At 38.1% G+C, this 20,799-nt stretch overlaps 14 protein-coding genes across 14 annotated transcripts; 7 read left to right on the plus strand and 7 right to left on the minus strand.

The window, feature by feature from the left end:
- The first annotated feature begins 250 nt into the window (after positions 1–250).
- On the plus strand, positions 251–1,026 carry BDF20DRAFT_885175 (histone-fold-containing protein). The gene has a single exon (XM_053081922.1). The coding sequence runs from the start codon at positions 388–390 to the stop codon at positions 697–699; it is 312 nt and encodes a 103-aa protein (XP_052933348.1). The 5' UTR covers positions 251–387; the 3' UTR covers positions 700–1,026.
- Positions 1,027–1,410: 384 nt separating this feature from the next.
- On the minus strand, positions 1,411–2,123 carry BDF20DRAFT_978732 (histone H2A; the record flags this gene model as incomplete). The annotated part of the gene is made up of 1 exon (XM_053085101.1): positions 1,411–2,123. One exon carries the CDS (start codon positions 2,121–2,123, stop codon positions 1,728–1,730), a length of 396 nt encoding a protein of 131 aa, XP_052933349.1. The 3' UTR covers positions 1,411–1,727.
- Positions 2,124–2,694: 571 nt separating this feature from the next.
- BDF20DRAFT_808941 (histone H2B) lies at positions 2,695–3,003 on the plus strand (the record flags this gene model as incomplete). The annotated part of the gene is made up of 1 exon (XM_053076577.1): positions 2,695–3,003. A coding segment is annotated over one exon (309 nt), but the record flags the coding sequence as incomplete, so codon positions are not given.
- A 538-nt stretch (positions 3,004–3,541) lies between these two features.
- On the minus strand, positions 3,542–4,441 carry BDF20DRAFT_907292 (ribosomal protein L18e/L15P; the record flags this gene model as incomplete). Its single annotated transcript, XM_053083364.1, has 4 exons — positions 3,542–3,667; positions 3,863–4,107; positions 4,256–4,319; positions 4,439–4,441. 4 exons carry the CDS (start codon positions 4,439–4,441, stop codon positions 3,542–3,544), a joined length of 438 nt encoding a protein of 145 aa, XP_052933351.1.
- A 266-nt stretch (positions 4,442–4,707) lies between these two features.
- On the minus strand, positions 4,708–6,112 carry BDF20DRAFT_885181 (uncharacterized protein). Its single transcript, XM_053081923.1, has 3 exons — positions 5,628–6,112; positions 5,114–5,540; positions 4,708–5,031 (listed from the first exon to the last, which is right to left on the minus strand). The coding sequence occupies exons 1-3, from the start codon at positions 5,926–5,928 to the stop codon at positions 4,884–4,886; spliced, it is 876 nt and encodes a 291-aa protein (XP_052933352.1). The 5' UTR covers positions 5,929–6,112; the 3' UTR covers positions 4,708–4,883.
- A 527-nt stretch (positions 6,113–6,639) lies between these two features.
- BDF20DRAFT_824554 (ESCRT-II complex subunit-domain-containing protein) lies at positions 6,640–7,543 on the plus strand (the record flags this gene model as incomplete). The annotated part of the gene is made up of 5 exons (XM_053077903.1): positions 6,640–6,695; positions 6,782–6,990; positions 7,091–7,188; positions 7,267–7,342; positions 7,419–7,543. The coding sequence occupies 5 exons, from the start codon at positions 6,640–6,642 to the stop codon at positions 7,541–7,543; spliced, it is 564 nt and encodes a 187-aa protein (XP_052933353.1).
- A 61-nt stretch (positions 7,544–7,604) lies between these two features.
- On the minus strand, positions 7,605–9,900 carry BDF20DRAFT_907294 (peptidase M24, structural domain-containing protein; the record flags this gene model as incomplete). Its single annotated transcript, XM_053083365.1, has 6 exons — positions 7,605–7,891; positions 7,972–8,997; positions 9,059–9,278; positions 9,378–9,587; positions 9,668–9,695; positions 9,824–9,900. 6 exons carry the CDS (start codon positions 9,898–9,900, stop codon positions 7,605–7,607), a joined length of 1,848 nt encoding a protein of 615 aa, XP_052933354.1.
- Positions 9,901–10,138: 238 nt separating this feature from the next.
- BDF20DRAFT_885197 (uncharacterized protein) lies at positions 10,139–12,037 on the minus strand. The gene is made up of 7 exons (XM_053081924.1): positions 11,879–12,037; positions 11,677–11,778; positions 11,522–11,596; positions 11,349–11,447; positions 11,129–11,281; positions 10,872–11,028; positions 10,139–10,810 (listed from the first exon to the last, which is right to left on the minus strand). Exons 1-7 carry the CDS (start codon positions 11,987–11,989, stop codon positions 10,269–10,271), a joined length of 1,239 nt encoding a protein of 412 aa, XP_052933355.1. The 5' UTR covers positions 11,990–12,037; the 3' UTR covers positions 10,139–10,268.
- Positions 12,038–12,174: 137 nt separating this feature from the next.
- On the minus strand, positions 12,175–12,827 carry BDF20DRAFT_885198 (uncharacterized protein). The gene has a single exon (XM_053081925.1). It carries the CDS (start codon positions 12,768–12,770, stop codon positions 12,480–12,482), a length of 291 nt encoding a protein of 96 aa, XP_052933356.1. The 5' UTR covers positions 12,771–12,827; the 3' UTR covers positions 12,175–12,479.
- Positions 12,828–12,975: 148 nt separating this feature from the next.
- BDF20DRAFT_885200 (ras-like protein 1) lies at positions 12,976–14,313 on the plus strand. Its single transcript, XM_053081926.1, has 4 exons — positions 12,976–13,166; positions 13,364–13,438; positions 13,534–13,615; positions 13,701–14,313. Exons 1-4 carry the CDS (start codon positions 13,109–13,111, stop codon positions 14,095–14,097), a joined length of 612 nt encoding a protein of 203 aa, XP_052933357.1. The 5' UTR covers positions 12,976–13,108; the 3' UTR covers positions 14,098–14,313.
- Positions 14,314–14,820: 507 nt separating this feature from the next.
- Positions 14,821–15,625, minus strand: BDF20DRAFT_915384 (uncharacterized protein; the record flags this gene model as incomplete). Its single annotated transcript, XM_053084304.1, has 2 exons — positions 14,821–15,512; positions 15,607–15,625. The coding sequence occupies 2 exons, from the start codon at positions 15,623–15,625 to the stop codon at positions 14,821–14,823; spliced, it is 711 nt and encodes a 236-aa protein (XP_052933358.1).
- Positions 15,626–18,827: 3,202 nt separating this feature from the next.
- On the plus strand, positions 18,828–19,204 carry BDF20DRAFT_885220 (uncharacterized protein). The gene is made up of 3 exons (XM_053081927.1): positions 18,828–18,898; positions 18,921–18,965; positions 19,041–19,204. Exons 1-3 carry the CDS (start codon positions 18,889–18,891, stop codon positions 19,142–19,144), a joined length of 159 nt encoding a protein of 52 aa, XP_052933359.1. The 5' UTR covers positions 18,828–18,888; the 3' UTR covers positions 19,145–19,204.
- BDF20DRAFT_885223 (uncharacterized protein) lies at positions 19,172–19,952 on the plus strand (the record flags this gene model as incomplete). The annotated part of the gene is made up of 3 exons (XM_053081928.1): positions 19,172–19,660; positions 19,726–19,808; positions 19,829–19,952. Coding segments are annotated over exons 1-3 (554 nt in total), but the record flags the coding sequence as incomplete, so codon positions are not given.
- Positions 19,745–20,518, plus strand: BDF20DRAFT_947470 (uncharacterized protein). The gene has a single exon (XM_053084854.1). It carries the CDS (start codon positions 20,183–20,185, stop codon positions 20,459–20,461), a length of 279 nt encoding a protein of 92 aa, XP_052933361.1. The 5' UTR covers positions 19,745–20,182; the 3' UTR covers positions 20,462–20,518.
- Positions 20,519–20,799: the final 281 nt, after the last annotated feature.

Raw genomic sequence — 20,799 nt, forward strand, 5'->3', positions numbered from 1 at the left:
ATTAGTGCCTTTCCAATGTGTTTGAAAATTTCTACTGTTTGTGTATATGTGTTCAATTTTTTTCTTATTTTTGGATAGAGACAGCAATAAGAATCATAAAATTTCAGGTCTTCATATTTGCAAACAAAAAAAAAAAAAATGCGAAAAAATTATTTCGCGTGAAAAAAAAAAAAAAATTTGTCAGAGTGAAAAAGTATACTTTTTTTTTTTAATCACTTTGTAAATTTTTTTTTTGTTTTTGTCTAGTTTTTTTTTTTTTGGCCTCCACTCCCCTTGTGACTTTTCTGAAAACATATTTAAATAAACGTTTTTAAAGATCTGGGAGAGATTTTTTTCCTTTTTTCTTTTCTTTTTCTCTTTATTCATCGATTTATATAAATATTCAAAATGACTGGTCGTGGAAAAGGTGGTAAAGGTCTCGGAAAGGGTGGTGCCAAGCGTCACAGAAAGATTCTTCGTGATAACATTCAAGGTATTACCAAGCCTGCTATTCGTCGTCTTGCCCGTCGTGGTGGTGTCAAGCGTATCTCTGGTTTAATCTACGAAGAAACCCGTGGTGTCCTCAAGGTCTTCCTTGAAAACGTTATCCGTGATGCCGTTACTTACACTGAACATGCCAAGAGAAAGACTGTTACTTCTTTGGATGTCGTCTATGCTTTGAAGAGACAAGGCCGTACTCTCTACGGTTTTGGCGGTTAAATATGCTTTTTTTTTTGGTTTAAAACGATAAACAAAAAAAAAAACCAACAACAACAAATATCAGCCAATATCACTCACAAGACATTTACAACAAATACTCATTGCTGCTCATATCAATTATAAATATTACCCCTACCAACTTCGAACACCTTTGTTTCTACTTAACAAAGTCGATCCCCCCCGTTCCCTTTTTTTCCCTTTATTAAACTTATTTTATTGCTTAAATCCCAACTTTTTTCTTTTTTCCCTTTTCTAATTGCAAGTTTTTCATGTAAATAGCTTCATATAATAAAAACAAAAAAAGGTTACAAAAACGGAAACACCCATTTTGGTTTTCATGCACTTGATTGATATTTATTAAATCTTGTGCATTTGTTGCGCATAGATTAAAAAAAAAAAGAAAATTATAAAATGCAAGGGAAATGGAAGGCTTTGCTCGGTGAATGTGATAAAAGTGGACTTTGTGCCATTTTTATGTCCACTGATGGCGCCTTAAAATAAGAGCATACAAATGTATATACTATGACGCTACTATGCCCATGAAACTTGTTCATATGCATTTATCACTTGTCAAATAGAGTATCGATGTGTATGTGTATCTATGGCAACCGCAATCTTTTTTTCTTCCTTTTTTTTTCTGTGCATCAAACTTTTTTTGCAGTCTACACAAAAACAAATGCCCACTGCCTCTCAACTGCCCCGAAAACACACAAAAAAAAACTTCAAAAAAAAAAAAAAATCTGTACAAGATCAGCTTAAGTTTTATAAATAGAAAAAGCGAATTTGGAATAAAGAAAAACTTGGGGAATTTTTTAATAAGTCGAACTTGATAACAAACTGGGTGATCATCCTACAATCTGCATTTATATACTAGAAACAAAACACAAAAGGTTAAAGATAAAAGCCGTTACAAGGACGTCAAGAAAGCTGTAAGTTTTCGTCATGAAAGGAGTTGGAGAATCAAAGAATTCAAGGGTAAATAGCGAAGTTATATATAAATATATTCAAACAAGTTGATGCCCATATATTTAAAGTTCTTGAGAGGCACCAGCCTTCTTGGTCTTGGTGGGCAACAAGGAAGCGTGAATGTTGGGAAGGACACCACCTTGAGCAATGGTAACATGACCGAGAAGTTTGTTTAATTCTTCATCGTTACGGATGGCTAATTGCAAGTGACGGGGGATAATACGAGACTTCTTGTTATCACGAGCAGCATTACCAGCTAATTCGAGAATTTCAGCAGCGAGATATTCAAGGACGGCAGCCAAGTACACAGGAGCACCAGCACCCACACGTTGGGCATAGTTACCACGACGCAAAAGACGATGGATACGACCAACGGGGAACTGAAGACCAGCCTTAGAAGAACGAGTTTGAGACTTGGAGCCAGAAGCAGACTTTCCACCAGATTTACCACCAGACATTGTTAATGATGTTTGACAAATGAACTTTATGAATGTAAAAAGGGAAAAAGGGGAGACGAAAAGCAAGAAGTTTAAATTTATACAAAACACATTGAGAAGTCACATCAGTGGTTTTTTTTTAAAAAAAAGGGCAGCATTTTTTTTTTTTTTTTTTTAATTCTGTCCATTGAGCCATTTTGTCCCTTATACTGCGCAATAAAGGTGGATCCAAAACAGTCCCATTTTTTTGTCGAGTTTTTTTATTTCAAGACTACCAAGATAATACATAGTATCGCGGGTAATAACGCGTTGTTTTCGTGTTAAAATGTCAAATGTTCAAGATTTTAAGATTCTATTTCGTTGTATCTTTTTCGACTGAACCCATTTTAGGAAATTTCCCTTTTTTTTTTAATTTTGACGCGAAAAAAAAAATAAAAAAAAAATAGGGAGCTGTATATAAAAAGTCTGGAAAAATTACATCTCATCCACTTTTTCCTGTTTTTTCTTCTTCTTTTCACACATCACCTAATCTCATTTCAATATGGCTCCTAAAGAAACTGTAGCTGGTAAGGCTCCCGCTAAGGCTAAGAACACTGATGCCAAGAAGAAGAAGATCACTCGTCGCGAAACCTACTCTTCTTACATTTACAAGGTCTTGAAGCAAGTTCACCCTGATACTGGTATTTCCAACAAGGCCATGTCCATTTTGAACTCCTTCGTCAACGATATCTTTGAACGTATTGCTTCTGAAGCCTCCAAGTTGGCTGCCTACAACAAGCGTTCCACTATCTCCTCTCGTGAAATTCAAACCGCCGTCCGTCTCATCCTTCCTGGTGAATTGGCCAAGCACGCCGTCTCTGAAGGTACCAAGGCTGTCACCAAGTACACTTCCTCCAAATAAACAACTTTACAATCTTCAATGATGATATACAAAAGTATATGTATATATTAGTATAATATATATGTATATGTAATGATGCCCCGATACGAATAACATAAACATCAAAAAAAAAGTGATTGGTTTTTATTCTTACTTTTTTTATTTATAAAGCTTCTAAACATCACTCATTATCAAAATAATTTCTTTTATGAATTTTTTTTACCCAAGTGATAAACCATTAAAAAAAACAACAACCAACGCCTTTAGTCTATTTGCTATTCTCATTGATTCATGTTTGACTATCATTTTTTCGTTTTTTACTAAATGCGTACTTGCTTAAAGCCCAGACATGTATCCTATTTATGCATTGTGCCTCCAATCTGCTTGATTTCCTTAAAAAAAACTCGGTGATCTGATGAAATGTGAGAAACGTCAATTATCAACTTCTCAAGCATCCATAAATAACGAGATGGCATGTTGTGTAAAGCATCGTTTGTGAATCAATTTACAATATGCAAACTATTTTTATTGGCAGAATAAAAATGAGTTGTAGACGTATCTAAGCAATGAGCTCAATAGCACCACCAGCAGCCTTAATCTTCTTTTCTGCAAGAGCAGAGACGAAACGAGTACGGACAATGACAGGTTGAGAGATGACACCCTTAGCCAAAACCTTACCGTAACCCTATTCATCATATCATTACAAAAGGAGTCCGTCAGTTATCCAACTTTCAGTTTCAGATGACTCCATTCCCGTTCACTAATGCCGTCTTCTAATGCCCACATCTGTTTCTGTTTTTTTGTGCCCAAGTCGACTACTCTTCTACTGTTGTTGTTTTTTTCCTATTTTCAAGCTCGTATTGACTACACTGATCCTTACCTTTTCGAGGACATCAATAACAGGAACCTTTTCAGTGTTCTTGTACTTTTCACGAACACCTTCACCAGCAAGAGTCCAGAGCTTGTCAATGTTGACAACAGGACGCCAGTTGGGGTTCTTCTTCAAGTGGAAGTGACGCATACCGACCTTACCAAAGTAACCGGGATGGTACTTATCCATGTTGATACGGTGGTGATGTTGACCACCAGCAAGACCACGACCACCAGGATGCTTTCTGTGCTTACCTAAAATACATTGGTGGATGAGAAGAACGAACAAAAAAAAACAAACAAAAAACAAAGGTGGTGTCAGGTCAATTACTCCTCTACTGCATAGTAAGAATAATTCTGACAATAACATCTGGAGAAATGTATATCGAATGAGATCATTTACCAATACGACCGTGACCGGCGGAAACGTGTCCACGCTTCTTTCTGTTGTGGTGAAGTCTAGTAGGCTAACAATAGAGACACAATCATTGATGGACGTATAAATTGATTAGATATAATGAACATATCATCTTAGGATGGATGGATGCATAAGTAGGCTGTAGATTGTATGTAGGTTGATGTTTACCATGGCTAAAAATGCTTTACTGGATAGAGAGGGATGAATGGATTAGTGCCATACCATCATTTTACCCTGTTGGCCCCCCAATGGAGCCTCAGTGTGATCCCGCCTTCCATAGCCAAAAAAAAAAAAAAAAAAGAAAAGCCCGACCCGAACCTCAGAATTAAACCTTTGCTCAATATATAACCAATCAAACAACATTTTTATTGTTCTATCCCTGATGAATTAGTTTATGTACAAAAAGATAAGAGGGATTGGGACAAAGAAAAGCATGGATATATATATATATATATATATATATATCTATTATATAGATAATAGTATCAGAGTGGCAATGCCTCGATAGCTGGGTGGGGGGAGGGTTCGGATTCTTTTTTCTTTTTTCTTTTTTTCAGAGTGTACAGAAACCTTTTGAATGGACAATTCAAAAGGTTGGATAGTATGTTTTGTATTATTTTCTCAATTTCTGTAACTCTATTTCTAGTTTGAGTTGTTCTAATTTCATTTGTTGCATTCGTTCATCGTGCTCCATTTTTCTAAACTCCAAATCATATTCCATTGTCTTTAATATGAACTGCTCTGAGGCACCGCTCTCTGGTCTATAATTACATCCGCACCCACAAGAGAATTGTTCGAATGAATGCATGAATCTTTGCAAAACACATGTATTTTATTTCTTACCTTTGCAATAGGTGATAAGGTTCAATGCCTGCATGTGTCATTGTATGGGGTCGTTTGCTGTAGGTCTCTAATCGTTCAGCATTGCTGGCTATTCGTTTGAATGGACGTGTTTGGACTTGCGGTAAAATTTTTTGTGTGTTAGAGGTCGAGGAGGACTGTGCTGCTGTCGAGCGAGCGCCTTGGCTGCCACTCGATGTACTGGAACTCGGGGAGTAAGGGCACCCTGACGGCACGGCAGTTGGTATATTCATGGCTCGATGGGATTCTGAGTTGACGCTGGAAGTAGGGGTGTCGCTCGTGTTAGTAGTGATGTTGGTGTCTGTATTTGTGCTCGTGTTGTTGTTGGTGTTTATATCGGTCGATGTCATACTACTTCCAAGTATGGGTTTACAACGGTCGTAATAAGGGAATTCTTTCATCATCTTTTCTATTATTCAAGTTTAATAGTATCATGAATAAACGTGCACTGTTCCTTTCTAAGCTCTTGTTCGGTCTCGTGTCTCTTGCTTATTACCTCGAAGCGCCGCATGTACGGCAGGCTTCTGTTGCGTCAACGTAAGCTGCTCATGCCAACTCTTAAACCGACTTTCCAGCCAACGAATCTTGAACTTGATAGCTTCTTGATTCATTGGATTGCTGAATTCTTGTCCAGTGATCCCCTTGGCAAAGCTTGATTTGTTTTCTTTCCATTGTTTGTAGGCTCCTGGTTTTTCCAATTCACTCAATAATAGATCAATGTCTCTTTCATTCCATATTGTGTAATTGCGTGCTACTTTAGGCGTCGGGTGAACTTGTGTCTGCACCGTTTCGGTCATTCGGCTTTGTACTTGTGAAAGTGTGAGGGTCTACCGAATAATAGCTTTTGTCGGCAAGCAAGCAACTTGTTAAATGGTTAGAGTAAAGTTCCAGCCTTTGATTGATTTCCTCAAATGGCTTAATTTTTTTATTTTATTTTTATTTTTACTTTTTTCAAGTTACCTGCAAAAAAAATAAAAAATAACAATACACGTTCTTTTGGCCAATCACAAACGCGCTTTTACCTCTTCCCCTTTGAGAGCTTTTATAATGATTTGATGTACGGTTATCCGCCTCTATGTGTATCATACTCTGAGTACGGCCAATAGCTTAGTTTATAAGAGACCGATGTTTTGACGATGAGTTCTTCAGGCCAAACATCCCCAGCGTTCCTTTCAACGATACCCATCTTTCAGGAACAGACGTCTCCTTGTGCTTTCTACTAGCCATTAGAGCTAAAAGCAGTCTAGCTACTATGCTTTCATAAAACATACTGTAAAAGATATCATGACTCACCATTTTGTATCTGCCTCACTTATCCGAAAAAGAAAGAGATCCCCCTCCGCAATTGAACTGTCATACGCTTTGGCAAGTGAGCCAACATTAAAAAAAGCTATTCTAATTCTAGAACATTGCTTTTTATGGTAGTTTAGAAAGCGCACAAACGTCCAGCGAGTTTTTTCCCTTCTATCATCTTAATCGTATAAACTGATAAACTGATCTTATCGGACATGAGCAAACAATCATTCGAGTACCCTGCTTTATTTGACTTTCCACCATTTTTTACGTAAGAGTACAAAGGGATAGGGAAGCAGAATGGAAGAAATATGAATACCTGCTGATGAATGAAGCGGATTGTTTTGCCATGTATAGACGACAAGTAACAGATGCAACATGGAAAAGTCAGGCATCACAATGGGAAAATTTCATTCTAGCCTATACCCAACACAAGCATATCTTTCGAATCAATCTCCACCAGGCAACCAGTCCTGGAAGCTACGAAATCTTTAGAAACGACACAATCAACAGACGACTATCGTTTGAAACGTTACGGGATATCATAGATGAAATGGCGAAAAAAGGTAAGCATTGAACTAGGGACACTGTTAGTTTCTTTCTGATAGAACCTTCCTCCTACCCCGCCCACGTTCTCTAACTTGTTCTCCCAAACCAACGGAATAGGTACCGCAGAATGGGAAGGAGGATCTAAAGGGCTCAAAAGTGAAGCACTGATCTATTGGCATACACCAGATGAATGGGCTAACTTGATATGGAATTGGGTAAGAAGAATGAATCCATTGTTTTTTTTTATAGAAAATGCTGTGAAAGGAAGCTCATGATGGAACCCGGTTTATCAGGTCAATGAAACAGGACAAAGTAATCAAATTGTTACTTATTACGAGATAGCTAACGGTGATTTAGCGGAAGGACAGGGTAAGCATTGTCGAAAACATAAAGAACACGCTCATCATCATGGATGCGCGGTAAGATAACTTTTATTTTTCTTTAGAATTCTTTGGTCTGGATAAAGTTATTTTGGATAAAGCATTGAATATATTAGTTAAAAGAGGACATGCGCAAATATTCAAAGGAACGGATGAAGTTAGTATGGGCGTCAAGTTTTTTGAGCCGTAATAAAGGGAGTGAACTAAAGCGAGACCGCATACAGTTTTCTTTCTTTATTTATTTTTTCGATTTAAATTGGCTGCGTTTCTCTCTTCAACCAAGCAATGGCATCGGCATCGTGAGATACTAATGGGCTGAGCTTCTCATAGCATTCTGCATGATAGTCATTTAACCATTTCTTTTCTGCCGGTGATAAAGCATCCTTATCAATCAAATTCAATCCAATAGGTGCCATCGTAACATGTTCGAATTTCAAATAGCCACGCTCGTTGAAATTATGAGGAGTGTTTGCATCACAAATGAGCAGCACATTTTCGATTCGAATACCAAACTTTCCATCTTCATAATATCCAGGTTCTTTAGTTTTTTTATAGCAAGACGAGTTAGCACTTCCTTTCGCCCAGGACGATGGATTCACCTACATATCTTTTCCTTACCATTGCTGACAGTCATACCAGCCTTTAAAGCTGTATTGTTGTAGGGAGCTCGGACACCGATTCCGTGAGGGCCTTCATGAACATTCAAATAAGAGCCGACACCATGTCCAGTGCCATGACGATAATCTAAACCAAGCTTCCATAAAGGCATTCTTGCAAAAGGATCCAATAAATAACCAGTTGTACCACATGGGAAAACAGCTCTATCCAAAGCAATATGGCCTTGAAGTACAGCTGTAAAACATGTCTTTTCGTAGTCTGTAGGTGTACCAAAATGGAACGTACGCGTTACATCGGTCGTACCATCCTTATATTGGGCACCTGAATCACAGAGATAAATCTGATGAGGATCAATGATTTTGCATGTCTCTCTTTCAGGCTCATAATGAATGATGGCACCGTTAGGTCCAGTCGATGAAATGGTAGGGAAAGACAAGCCAACATAATCTTGTTGAGCAGCACGTAACTTCTCAAGATGGTCTGCTGCTTCGACTTCAGTCAGTTGATGGCCCGCTTGCAATTGCTTTTCGAGCCAAGCGAAATACTGAACTAAAGCAGCACCATCACGAATATGACAGTCGCGCATGCCTTTCAATTCCGTGCTGTTTTTAATCGCTTTTGCATCATTGATATAGGAGCGTTCATCTACGACATTTTCAGCACCTACGGCTTCTTCAATAGCTAAACTAGTATTTCCGTCAATAATCATTTTTTGCTCAGGCGCCAGCGTTAATTCCTGTCGAAATTGCTGCTTCAAATCATCGAAAATAACATCGTAAGGCCTTGAACAAACACCCTCCAAATATTGACGTACTTCTGAAGTGAGCTTATCAGGATGAATGTAGAGGTAGGCATCCTTTCTCGTAACAATAGCATAAGCATAGAAAACTGGATTACAATCGACATCTGAACCTCGTAAATTAAATAACCAAGCGATTTCGTCTAATGCAGAGATGATGACGCCATATTGCTTTTGTTCTTCGAGGTAAGCACGTACTTCTAGTAATTTTTCCTGATATGATTTGCCTGGCGCATTGTGTTTGGTATGAATGAGAAAGCCCATTGTTTTGGGGAAAGGATAGTTCACGTTTCTTTGTGTCTTTTTTACCTGCAAATTCCATAGGATGAATCATGACTCTATCTAATGGAGGAGAAGGTCTGTCACTTCCCCAAGCCATGTCCACAAGGTTTTTTTCCACAGGTACAAGTTCTGATTGAACAGTGTCTAAACGTTCCTTTAATTCTCGAGCATCAGCTACTGTTGTCAACGTTGCATCCAAGCCAATACGTGATCCTTTTGGTAATCTCTATATAAAACCCAGCCGTATAGATAGTTCGTTCAGAAAATACTGCTTATTGTGTCATGATAGGGTCAGTTTTGATTTTGCTACAGGCGTGCTCTTTACAGTTACTAAATATTCCTGCCATGTGGGTACACCAGGTAAACCTTGTTTCATCAAAGTCCAATTTTCATCTAATTGTTCGGAAGCTTGTAAAAAATATCGACCGTCTGTAAATAAGACTGCCTCACTTTGAGATACGATAGCAAAACCTGCAGAACCGTTAAAGCCAGAAATCCATTGACGTCTTAGGTCGCAGGCAGCCGTGTATTCACTCTAAGCGAACGGTATAAGGATAAGAATAGATGATACAGAGTAATTGTCTTTTTTTTTTTTCTTTGAGGAGAGATCTTTACCTGATGAGCATCTTCAGAAGGAATGAGACTATAACGTGATGAACAAGCCAACAAGAGAGTTCAGGGGAACAAAGAGGTTATTTCTACATTTTTTTCATTATCGTTTATAGTGCACACAAAATAAAAATAAAATAAAATAGGTGGTGCTTATGTTACAATGCGTCTATCTTTTGATTTCCAGATTGAAATAGTGCACGTAAGGCTTGTAAACGTTCTCCTGTAGGAACTGTCATATTGATGATTACAAATTAAGGGGGAAAAAATGAAGAAGAGAGCCTTCTGTCTGAGAAATAGAACCGCTGTCTTAAAAAGATTATAACTGAGTATGTGTGTGTGGAGGCCATTCAATAAAAATAAATCAAAAAACAAATCACAATGGATCTGCAACATGATTGATAGGATTAAAAGCTTTCAAAAGAATAGATGTAACACAACATCTACGCGTATTTTCACAGAACGAACCAGGTCTAAGAATCTATAAAAACATTTTATTTCTTTTTTGTTTTTACAAGCGTTAGACGCGAGCATGGAAAATACATGCTAATATGAATTATACACTAAAGGAAAGTAAAAAGCATTCAGAAAATCGTCCTTTCCTCCTTTATGAAATGCCACCATTCTTAATGGTAACAGCCTTTAATTGAATGGATTCACCGGATTCGGTCTTAACGATAAGAGGCTTATCACCATAGTAAGCCAAAAGATCATCCTTTGTGTTGAGATCAGGTTGAACAGCTTCCCAGTACTTCTTCTTGGGAGGCAAAGATTCCATAGCCTCACCTTCAATGCCATCAACGACAACTCTTTGACCAGGCTTGAGACCATTAGTACTCACAGGCTCCAAAAGTTCAACAGCTGTATGTTCGGCATTTGAAGCACACAAAACCATACCGAAAGACTTGACACCACGCATGTTAGCGGGCTTCAAGTTGGCAACCACGAAAACGAAACGATTTTCCATTTGTTCAACAGTATAGAACTTACGAAGACCAGAGACGATGGTACGAGGACCTTCCGGTTCACCAAGATCAATTTGCTCAACAAAGAGAGAATCGGCACCTTCGTGAGCCTTACAAGATTTAATGTAACCAACACGAAGATCAATGCGAGAGAAGACATGTTGATCAGATTCAGCAGGAGCAGCTATTAAAATGGACTTGTCATCAGTCATGAGTTCTATTAATAAATCATATCAATAACTTACCAGCAGCAGGTTTCTTTTCACCCTTCTTCTTTTCCTTCTTGGGCTTGGCGCCTTGTTGTTGAGCAGCATTAGGGGCAGCCTTATCATCAACCTTTGCGGCAGCTGGTGCATTACCTTCGGGTTTCTTATTATCAGCACCCTTCTTATCAGCTTTTTTCTGTTACAATGACATGACAAAAAGGTACAATTAATTCTTTCCAAATTATTACCAGCAGAGGTAAAGAAAAAAAAAGTAAAATTCATATAATCGAACTTACGGCGGGCTCAGGAGCGACGGGCTCAGGAACATCGTCCAAATTGATTTCGAAGAGAGGGAATTCCTCAGTCAAGTTGTTGGCCTTGATCACCACATTTTGAATCAAATCAAACCAACGTAAGGTGTTGGGTGCAGAGTTGACCTTGATACTTTTCTATAGGTTTCCATAAACATGTCAATACGTTCTACCATCATGTAACTGCCCAATTGAGATTGCTTACACTGTGAGAATGAAGAAGGCCGAAAACAACAACATCGACAATAGTCAAATGGTTGCCAACAAAGAAAGTGTTTTTGCTCAAATGTTCATTGATTTTTTTCTACAAGGTCAAAGTATAAAGCAAACATATGAGTGATATGTAACTCTCATTAAGAAGCAAAAAACTGGCATTACCTCAATATTAGAAACAATTTCCTTTTTACTGACACCTCTGAGAGATTGGTTGCAGAAAGACAACCATTCTTCGACCTAAATATACTTAAATATTAGTAAGATTGTTCACTTGAGCTTATAAAATATGATCTATTTAGGCTTGAAAGAGAACATACTTGAGCTTGTTCAGCCTTATCAGCACCGAGCAATTCAGATTTAGACTTGTTCACAAGGTATTTAATGATAGTGTTGGGTGCATCAATCTTTTTGCCTTCAGCCTGAGGGTAATCGTGTGGTATGAATGACCTGTCAGTTGAGCTCTCGAAAATTTCCACGATGCTTTACAGAAAAAAAAAAAAAAAAAAAAAGGAAACTTACTTCCAATAGAAGTTCATTGCCAGTTTCAATTTGAACATTGGAGTTAACAAACTTGTGAGCTAAACGGATTTCATTTCCTGACTTTTCAGGGATGCGAAGAATGGCAGCCATGCTTATATAACGATTGAAGGATAAAGAGGTCTAGGCTAAATGTTGACGCGCTCGTTTGAAAAGTGAACGACCAGAAAAAAAAAAAAAAGGTAATGCTGCCATTCGTGGCTTGTAATTGAATGTCAGATTGATGAATTGTAGAACTCAAGACAGAGAATTATTCTTTTAAGCTTATTATGCATTACTATTCCATAGAGTTAAGATATATTTAGCCAACAATTTTCAGCAAACAATGATGGCTTTGTATATACATGACAACAAGATTGGTTGTTTATTTTGCATCCGTGCTATACTTGATATTCTTTTTGTTATGATTTCAACTGACAAAATGAAAGAACAGGGATAAATGCAATTGCTTGTAGAGACTCTCCTGTATCTCAGCCGCCTATTTATAATATATGTACGGCCATGGTGCAGCAGTCTACTGCTAAACTTTAGCATCACTTGGAGCACAATCATTGAAAAGAGAATCAACCTGATAACAGCATTACTACGTAAGCTTAAGGGATGTAATCATTTCAAGCAATATGACTTTTAATACATTCAAATCAGTTTGCGTGATGTATGTGCTTTTTACGTAGATTGTCTGTTGTTTGAACTGTCCATGTTCATAGACTTTACCCCTTTTCCTTGACGGATCAACAAAATAAATTATCTGGATTTGAAAAAGGTGGGGTTTGGTTTTTCTTTTTGCATGCAAAAAAAGTGTAAATGCCCAATATGCGTGCGTGCGTGTGTGCGTGCATAGAGCGTAAATAAAAGAATAAAGCAGTTTTAGCATTATGAAAAGCAGTATTACTTACTTTTGAGGGTCCATTTTTCTAAGCGCTGCTTTTCCTATATTAAGTACAAGCGACCCTTTTGGTTAAAACTCTATCACATCATATTCATCTTTCTGTAAGAAAAAAAAAAAGATCGACTCCGCTTTTTTTTTTTTTTGTAACTCTTTTTATTTTATTTTTTTCTTTGGTAACCTCCTCTTTGCCCCCCAAATCATTATATTTCTTTCCTTTCTTTGTTCACTTCTTGTCCTTTTTCGTTAAGGCCCCTTTGGTTACTTTATTTAAACAACGAAACAAAAAAAAAGAGAGAAAGAGTCTTGCTGATTACATACAGAGAATGTCCAAAGCATCTTCGTTTGTTCGTGAATACAAATTAGTGATGGTCGGAGGCGGCGGTAAATATTCTTAAAGATTTTTGATTTGAAAAAAGGGGAGCAAATAATTGTAAGCACAGAAGAAGCTCGAGATTCCCCCAATCGTCGTCATCTGTTTGAACGTTATCAGTCTGCAACCTGATAATGATAGAAGTAGTTGGAATACTGATTGGCATCTTTTATATTTACTTTTTTCCCTTTTTTCTTAATCGTTATAGGTGTTGGTAAGTCGGCCCTGACTATTCAATTCATACAGTCTCACTTTGTCGATGAATATGATCCAACTATTGAAGGTAGAACAACGCACTCGTCATTCCCTGTTACCTGAAAGTAGCACAAACTTAGAAGTCATCTTTACCTCTTTTTATTTTTCTCGCGCGAAATCCAGATTCATATCGTAAGCAATGTGTCATTGATTCAGAAACTGCCCTACTTGACGTACTCGATACTGCAGGTCAAGAGGAATATAGGTACAGTAAAACCCGTTGAAAAGGATTAAGCGGAGAAAGTAGTGAAATGATATGAGCTTACAAAACTTAATGATCTATTCTACAGTGCTATGAGGGAACAATACATGAGAAATGGTGAAGGATTTCTATTAGTATATTCAATTACATCACGTATGTCCTTTGAAGAAATATCAACATTTTATCAACAGATTTGTCGTGTCAAAGATCGTGATTATTTCCCGATGGTTTTGATCGGCAATAAGTGTGATCTGGAATCGGATAGACAAGTGTCAAGTCAAGAAGGAAGAGACTTGGCAAAAAACTTTGGCTGTCAATTCATCGAGACATCGGCAAAGCAAAGAATACATGTGGATGATGCCTTTTTTGAAGTTGTGCGTGACATTCGTCGATATAACAAAGAGCAAGAGACACGGGGGCATAATCAATTTGGCATGCAAAATGCCCCTGATGTCGGCTCGGATAAATGTTGTATATTGATGTAAGAAACCAACCATCATGATATAAATTTTTTTCGAAAATTGCAATTGCTTAAACACACACAGACACGCACACACACACACACACAGACACCTATATAAATATATATATAATACATATATAATTACGCTAATGATTATTTATTTCTCTTTACTATACAACTTTAATACATATATCAATCTCATTTTGAACACAAAAAAAAAAAAAAAAAAAAAAAAAAAATTCAATAGCTCCCAGTGCTGGTCTATTCATCCTTTTAGGAGCGGTATACTGTACAGTAACATTTGGACAATATGAAAATGTTTGCCACTTCTCTCTTTTTTGTTCGTCCGGCGATGATGAAACGTAGTACACAGCATATTGTTCAATAAACTCTGTGGAATCGTTACATTCTACAGCAATGCTTCATTGAAAGAATATGAGCGTGTTTTGCCACGTTTCTCTGATCATATTCACCTTGGCTTTATCTTTTTCCCGAACGATAGCACAATGATGAGCTTTATTATACCAATGATGTGGTCGCAGGTTACACCACTCATACCGCTTGTTATAAAGAAAACAATAATCGTGATGCAACTGTATAATATTAGTAGTAGATTTCTATTTGGATATAATAAACATTACTGAATGTAGAATGGATAAATGAATTGCAATGTCCAGCATGTATACATACATATAGGATGAAAGAGAAGGGTACAGATGATAGTGGAAGCTATACGTTGAGCTTATTAGGATATCATTTTAGCGACCAAGTTTGCGGCAATAGAACCGAAGTCGGGGCCGTCTTGCTTTTGTTGTTGTTGTTGATCTGGTTCACTATTGTTAGCAGCGGTACCATTGTTGGTCCTGTTGTTGTTGTTGTTGTTGTTGTTGTTACCACCACCCAAGAGTTGTCCAACGATGGAAGCAATACTACCACCTCCTCCAGCTTGACCGCCATTAGCGGAACCCATCAAATTACCCAACAAACTACCAATATCACTGCCGCCACCATTAATGCTACCGTTATTCTCACCATTCTTGTTTTGCATAGATAAATACAATTTTATAGCCATTTGAGCAGCTTGTTGAAGAGCTTGGATCTTCTTAGAGTTATCACCATCTTCGCTCTTGCTAAAAAGAGTGGAGGCGACACTCATGGCAGTTTGAATCATATCATTCAGATCGCCACCATTTTCGGCGTTATGTTGCAAGGCTTGTACAGCAGCAGCATTACCGACATGATCAGGAGAGTTGATGGCTTCTTGAGGATTGTTGATGACCTGTTGATAAGACTCTTGAGCAGCTTGAATTTCATGGTCTTGAGCGGGAGCATGGTCGCCAGGGTTTGAAATGACGTTGTTAATGGCTTGTTCAAAATGCTGCTGCTCAGGTTGATGAGATGGTTGAGGTTGATGCCCTTGAGGTTGGCTATTGTCGCCTATATGTAATAGGTCGCACATAATAAACGCCACAAACAGAGCGTCAGACAAAATAGACGTTCCTGTAACACAATGCATTTCTTATTGATTTACCTTGGTTATAAGCTTCCATTCTCCAAACAAAATTTACTCGCGATTTTGACAGAAATTACAGGAAAAGAAAGAAAAAATACTTGGCTCAACATCTCTTTTATCCCTTGTTTGTCGTGAATCATGGTGATATGGAACTAGCGGTCCAATTTTTTTAAACAGAGCACATTTTTGTTCGAGGCTGTTATAATGGACCAGTTACCTATTACTTCCAGTTTTGCCCAAATGCCTTTTGCATTAAATTACATTGATACGGGTTTCTTGAGTTCTCTCCGAACTGTGACAATTTTGTCACAGATTACAAACATCCTTTGCCATATGCATTTATTTCAAAAATCTATTTCCGTCAATGAAAGATTTATTACAACTATCACCATAATCAGTGGCGCAACATAACTATTTTGGGGAACCAGGTTTCAGTTTGATAAATTTTAATAGATGATCGGTTTTTCTAATTTAATTGCAATGATTTAGGCAGCAGAGATCGTCCTGCTCAGGCTGTTGTGGACCAAATTCCAACAACTAACATCTGCCTTTGTAAAAGGCAAAGTTCAGTTCTAGCCACGTGTATAGAATTCCTTTTTTATTTGTAGGCTTAATAATTGCATTTACAAGGGACTCATTACCATTTAAAAGTATTTTAGGTAAGATTGCTAAGCACTTCTAAAAGATTTGGCGTTACAGCAATTCCCTTCAATCTTCCAGAAAATTAAACAATTTTAGTATGTATAAGTGCTTTTCTCATTGACATCAGTTATACCATTGACATCAATTATAGATCATTAATATTCAATACAAATTTTATTCTTGCGCAAACAGAGCTCTAAGCTTATGATAGATAGGTTTTCCTTCTTATATTCGTGGTCTCTAAAGTCAATGAAATGCACTGAAAGCGAGAGAAAATATAGAACTGTTGCAAAAATCCAATCTTGGCATTCTAATTCACGGCGTACTGTCTTTCCGCCGTCAATTGGTCACTTTCTTGAAAAACTTGGTCGCTTTTTCTTTTTGAAAAAGTAAGAAATACGTTTAAACGAAGATTTTACTACATCATATTAATTTTTAAAGCCCAATGGACGAGATATTAAACTTATCTAAATTGCCCGGGGCAGCTCCAAAGGCTGAGGAGAATCTGAAAACCCCTTAGGGCTCAAGGTAAAAAGGATTATGGACTAAAGGGTTGGGGGAGGGGAAGAGGGTAACCAGTCGAGCAATAGGTGCCCTAACCGAGGAGTTGTAGGCGGCTCTCGAAAGGTGGTGTAAGTAGTCGAGCTCAAACAAAATGTGACAAAGTGCTGGCCATAGAAAATGCCAGTTTTGTATTTGGGATGGGTTTTTGATCGGATGTGTAGGAAGACGGTCGAGGACAAAGGTAAGAAATACGTTTAAAGAGAGGTTTTTATTGACAAAATAATTTTCTTTTAAAACCCAGTGGTACAAGGTCTTTACCTGCTGGTGGCGGTTGCTGCGCGCATCGTTAAGTTCAAGGTTATCTTTGCATAGTCAGCGCCCTCAGCGCTGGCCATCACCCGAATGTCCACTATGTCTAGCACCCATTGAAGATGACTTTCACTTTGTCGTTGGCTGCCATATCAAATGGTCCTTTTGGTCCGCAGCTTTAGTCTATCTATCTCTCTCTGATGTTCTCCGGTCTCCAGATGATGTCTGGCATGTTCTCCTCCAGTTGAAGCTTCCAACAAATACATACACTGAGAATTACACCTTAGAATTAGTTGGTAATATTTTGGAAACCCTTTGGCAATATCATTGGTATGTAACCATCAACAATGAAGCTTGGTCCACAACGAATGCATTACAGAAACTCCAATCCTCTGTAACTTTAAGTATTACGTTACAAAATGTTGAAAACGTGTCCCCACCAGACATTACTTAAACACTGTGATGAGTACTGTTCATAATGTGCCGCCCAGGTGCCTCTTTTAGCCCCCCTTCTTCTCCTCTTATACCATTCGTCTTCAACTTTACTTTCATTTTCTGTCTTTCTGTTCAAATAAATCGCACATGAATTTAAACAAAACCCCCCCCCAGTGGGCACCATGTTATATAAAATTGCCCGGGGTAGATCCGATTGTTTATAAAAGTATCTAAACAGCCCTTTAAGATCAAGGGTAAAAACGAGTTTGTCACAAGGTTGAGTGATTAGAAGGAGACATCCAATGGAGCAGTAAAGATTCTAGAGCAACATCCAAGGGTGGGGTTTCTTTGACGTGGAATAGGTAGTTTAGATCATATAGTATGTAGCAGAGGATCGGCCATTGGTGTTCCCATTGACGTTTTATCGTAGGTTGTCTAGGCGGGTGGTTAGGTGGCTGATTTAGAAGATACGAAAGGGGATCATCTACTTGCTGTGGTTGCTGCAAATGCAAGTGCATATTCAGGCATTGGATTGAGTGTGTCTTTGTCAACAATGCTGAAGGATGCCGGATGCAGTAGGTGGTGTTACCACTAGGTAACCAACCAAGTCGCCAACGAAGACATCGACTTCTTTCTTCTCTTGTCATTGGGAGCCATAGTATGGGATCTAAACTTACTGTTGGGCGGCAGACGGATATGAGCTTAGAGTTTGTTGGGGCGCTTTGCATTGCTTGTAGGGATTCTGTACGAAAGTCTCTCAGGGACTGTTTAAGATTTTTCTAATCCATTGTCTGGGCGTTTTCCTTGGTTCTTTGCCAGAGAGGTGTACGAGATAGCTGAATCCAGATAGAGGAGCTATTTGGTTGTTGTACATATGGTAGCAGTAGGGACAGTAGGACATCATCTGGGAGTGTTTGTGATCGTAACAGGAATTTAGCCTGGAGAGTTTAGGCTCGTGTAAGAAATACAGTGTTTTAATTGCTATTTCAGACTTTTCACAAATTTTAATGGACAAAATTAGATCTTAATTTAGACAACTTTCAATTATTTTACGATGAAGCGGTATATTATTCTTGGACTATTTCGTTGATAATCAATTATCCAGTAACATCCAAGCAGTATTAAGGATGGCGTACAAGCTAGCCCTAAAAATGAGTCTTTGTTAGTGAGGAAGTCGCTAAGAAAGCTCTTATTGGTGTCACTTTGCAATAGTCAAATGATGATGTGTTATAAGACCAACCAGATGTTCGTCAGTGCCTTTTTGGGAACTTTGCCCAATGATAAAGACGTGTCTTTCTTTTCTCGCGTTTTTGTTGTCAAAGTTAAAAATAATATGAAGAGGTCCTTTCACGAGAATAAGATCCCTTCTTTTCCGTATTTCGCATTTTTTTGTAACTTACAGCTCTATTCATGTACAAAAGTTTCATTATACAGAAGATTAGATCTATATAAAAAGCATAAGAACCAGGTTAAAACGAACTCATTCGGTAAACTGTTTGATAATTGTAGGAGAACCGTCAGATCAAGATATAAAGGTTCTGATATTCGTTGTAACTTTTTAGAACATACCAAGTGGCGAGACTGCTATGAACCAGGTCATTTTGACAAGCGTTACTACAAATGCAAGTATTACAAAGCCGTAAATGCTGATGATGGTAAGCAATAGACCTAAATCTATCTTACATACAGCACTTAATTGCTTGTAAGTAACCTCCTTAAAGTTGGTAGCAGCGGTAAAAAGAGAAAACAGAGTGACCAAGTGAAAGAGAAGAAGAAAGCAGTTAAACGGAAAAAGACCACCCCACAAGCTTTAAAGTGCCTCAGCTGTGGACAAGATGGCCATACCACTGCTCGTTCGCAAGAACTTTGCAGACCTTGTGGAGGAAAAGGTTACGCTTCTGTCATTGGCGGCCGATCCGGTCAATTCTGTCAAGCCCTTGTGGTTTATCCAAGACTACTACGAAGAAGAGCATTCTAATCGTCTTGCCTACGATGTTCGTAGGTTACCATTACCTCATCGTTTCTTACCTTTTCCAACTCCCTTAGTATCATGGCGCTTCATTACCATCAGCATAAACGCCCTTACTCCTTTTTTATTTCCTGGAAGACTTGTAAAGGGTTATTGGAATCAACTTGAACAATTTTGTAAAGTGTTCAACTTCAAAAAGTTAGGCTTCAGAAGGTAAGGTAAATAGCACTCTGCTAAAAGACTCTGTTCTCAAGATTATTCTTTCACTTATATCATAGTGTTGCTGAGCTAAAGACAAACACAAGTGTGCTCTTTTGGAACCTAATTCGATCTGATGGCTTCACTGTAGACTTTTTATTTAGTCATAAGAAGAAACCAAAGAAGACGCCGTCATTGATCATCATGACTTGACGTTGGAAGACTTCTCCTATGAAGAGATCACAGCAAACTACAGACCCACATTTGTTGATCCTGGCCGAAAGACAGTATTTACAGCAGCAATCGGGTTATAAACAAACAGACATGAGATACGGCGCTGCTCGACAAAAGATATTATAACATGGCGGGTAGTACTCGTGTCAATGCAGAATCAGAAGGAAAAAGGCCGGTTGTATGATAAAAGCGATAGAAAGCAATGTACCGAGTAGTAAAACAGGCTCGCCTGAATAGTATAAGAGATATACTATTTATATACTACAACATTTAGAGATCCTGTTCTCATTCTATGGGCCTGGTATGGGTGAATCAAAGTTACGTCTGCATCAAGGCAGACAGCGTGCTGCAGACATGATGGTGATCATGCTTGTCGATGGAGGTGTCAAATACGACGAAGTATTACGGCAAAAAAGAAGGGAATTAGACACCGTGCGTGGCTGTAGTATCCTTGTTTGCAAAACCTGTAAGATACTATGGAACCGCGATGTCAATGCAGCAAAAAACATGATGGCCATCAGCATTTCGGTATGGAAAGACAAGGAACGTCCTACAGAGTTCAGCCGGAAGACAACTTCTTAGTCTTTTGATATTTATTATCGCCAGAACGAAACTGGCTTGATATTTATAGGTAAGCGTCTCCATTTTAGTGTAGTTCTATCTTCAAACTCTAACTCAATCGTCTCAAAATTTTGTTCATTTCGTCCAGTTATTGTCTAAACCCGCAGTTAAAAAACTGTAACAGACCAAATACATATGTATACATTTATATATATATTCGCAACGATGATGACTTTTTATTAACAAGGCAGTACAATGTGAAGCAAAATTGCATAGATAGTTTGTTAAGATAACATAGTTATTGCCAATACACATATTTATTATGGGTATCTTACTTTGGCGGGGGGGGAAGGTAAGTT

Source organism: Mycotypha africana, assembly GCF_025528875.1.
Source record: "Mycotypha africana strain NRRL 2978 chromosome Unknown BDF20scaffold_9, whole genome shotgun sequence".
Classification (NCBI taxonomy): domain Eukaryota; kingdom Fungi; phylum Mucoromycota; class Mucoromycetes; order Mucorales; family Mycotyphaceae; genus Mycotypha; species Mycotypha africana.

Bases quoted from the DNA above. Each gene is read 5' to 3' on its own strand.
- BDF20DRAFT_885175 (XM_053081922.1), top strand. From the start codon at position 388: ATGACTGGTCGTGGAAAAGGTGGTAAAGGTCTCGGAAAGGGTGGTGCC.
- BDF20DRAFT_885181 (XM_053081923.1), bottom strand. From the start codon at position 5,928: ATGACCGAAACGGTGCAGACACAAGTTCACCCGACGCCTAAAGTAGCA. The intron at 5,541-5,627 runs GTAATAAGCAAG...CTTGAATAATAG, and splicing joins CGTACATGCGGCGCTTCGAG to AAAAGATGATGAAAGAATTC. The intron at 5,032-5,113 runs GTAAGAAATAAA...ATGTAATTATAG, and splicing joins CCTTATCACCTATTGCAAAG to ACCAGAGAGCGGTGCCTCAG.
- BDF20DRAFT_885197 (XM_053081924.1), bottom strand. From the start codon at position 11,989: ATGGCTGCCATTCTTCGCATCCCTGAAAAGTCAGGAAATGAAATCCGT. The intron at 11,282-11,348 runs GTAAGCAATCTC...GGAAACCTATAG, and splicing joins GCCTTCTTCATTCTCACAGT to AAAAGTATCAAGGTCAACTC. The intron at 11,029-11,128 runs GTAAGTTCGATT...TCATTGTAACAG, and splicing joins CCGTCGCTCCTGAGCCCGCC to AAAAAAGCTGATAAGAAGGG.
- BDF20DRAFT_885198 (XM_053081925.1), bottom strand. From the start codon at position 12,770: ATGCTAAAACTGCTTTATTCTTTTATTTACGCTCTATGCACGCACACA.
- BDF20DRAFT_885200 (XM_053081926.1), top strand. From the start codon at position 13,109: ATGTCCAAAGCATCTTCGTTTGTTCGTGAATACAAATTAGTGATGGTC. The intron at 13,167-13,363 runs GTAAATATTCTT...TAATCGTTATAG, and splicing joins AGTGATGGTCGGAGGCGGCG to GTGTTGGTAAGTCGGCCCTG. The intron at 13,616-13,700 runs GTACAGTAAAAC...TCTATTCTACAG, and splicing joins GCAGGTCAAGAGGAATATAG to TGCTATGAGGGAACAATACA.
- BDF20DRAFT_885220 (XM_053081927.1), top strand. The intron at 18,966-19,040 runs GTAAACTGTTTG...GTAACTTTTTAG, and splicing joins GGTTAAAACGAACTCATTCG to AACATACCAAGTGGCGAGAC.
- BDF20DRAFT_947470 (XM_053084854.1), top strand. From the start codon at position 20,183: ATGGGTGAATCAAAGTTACGTCTGCATCAAGGCAGACAGCGTGCTGCA.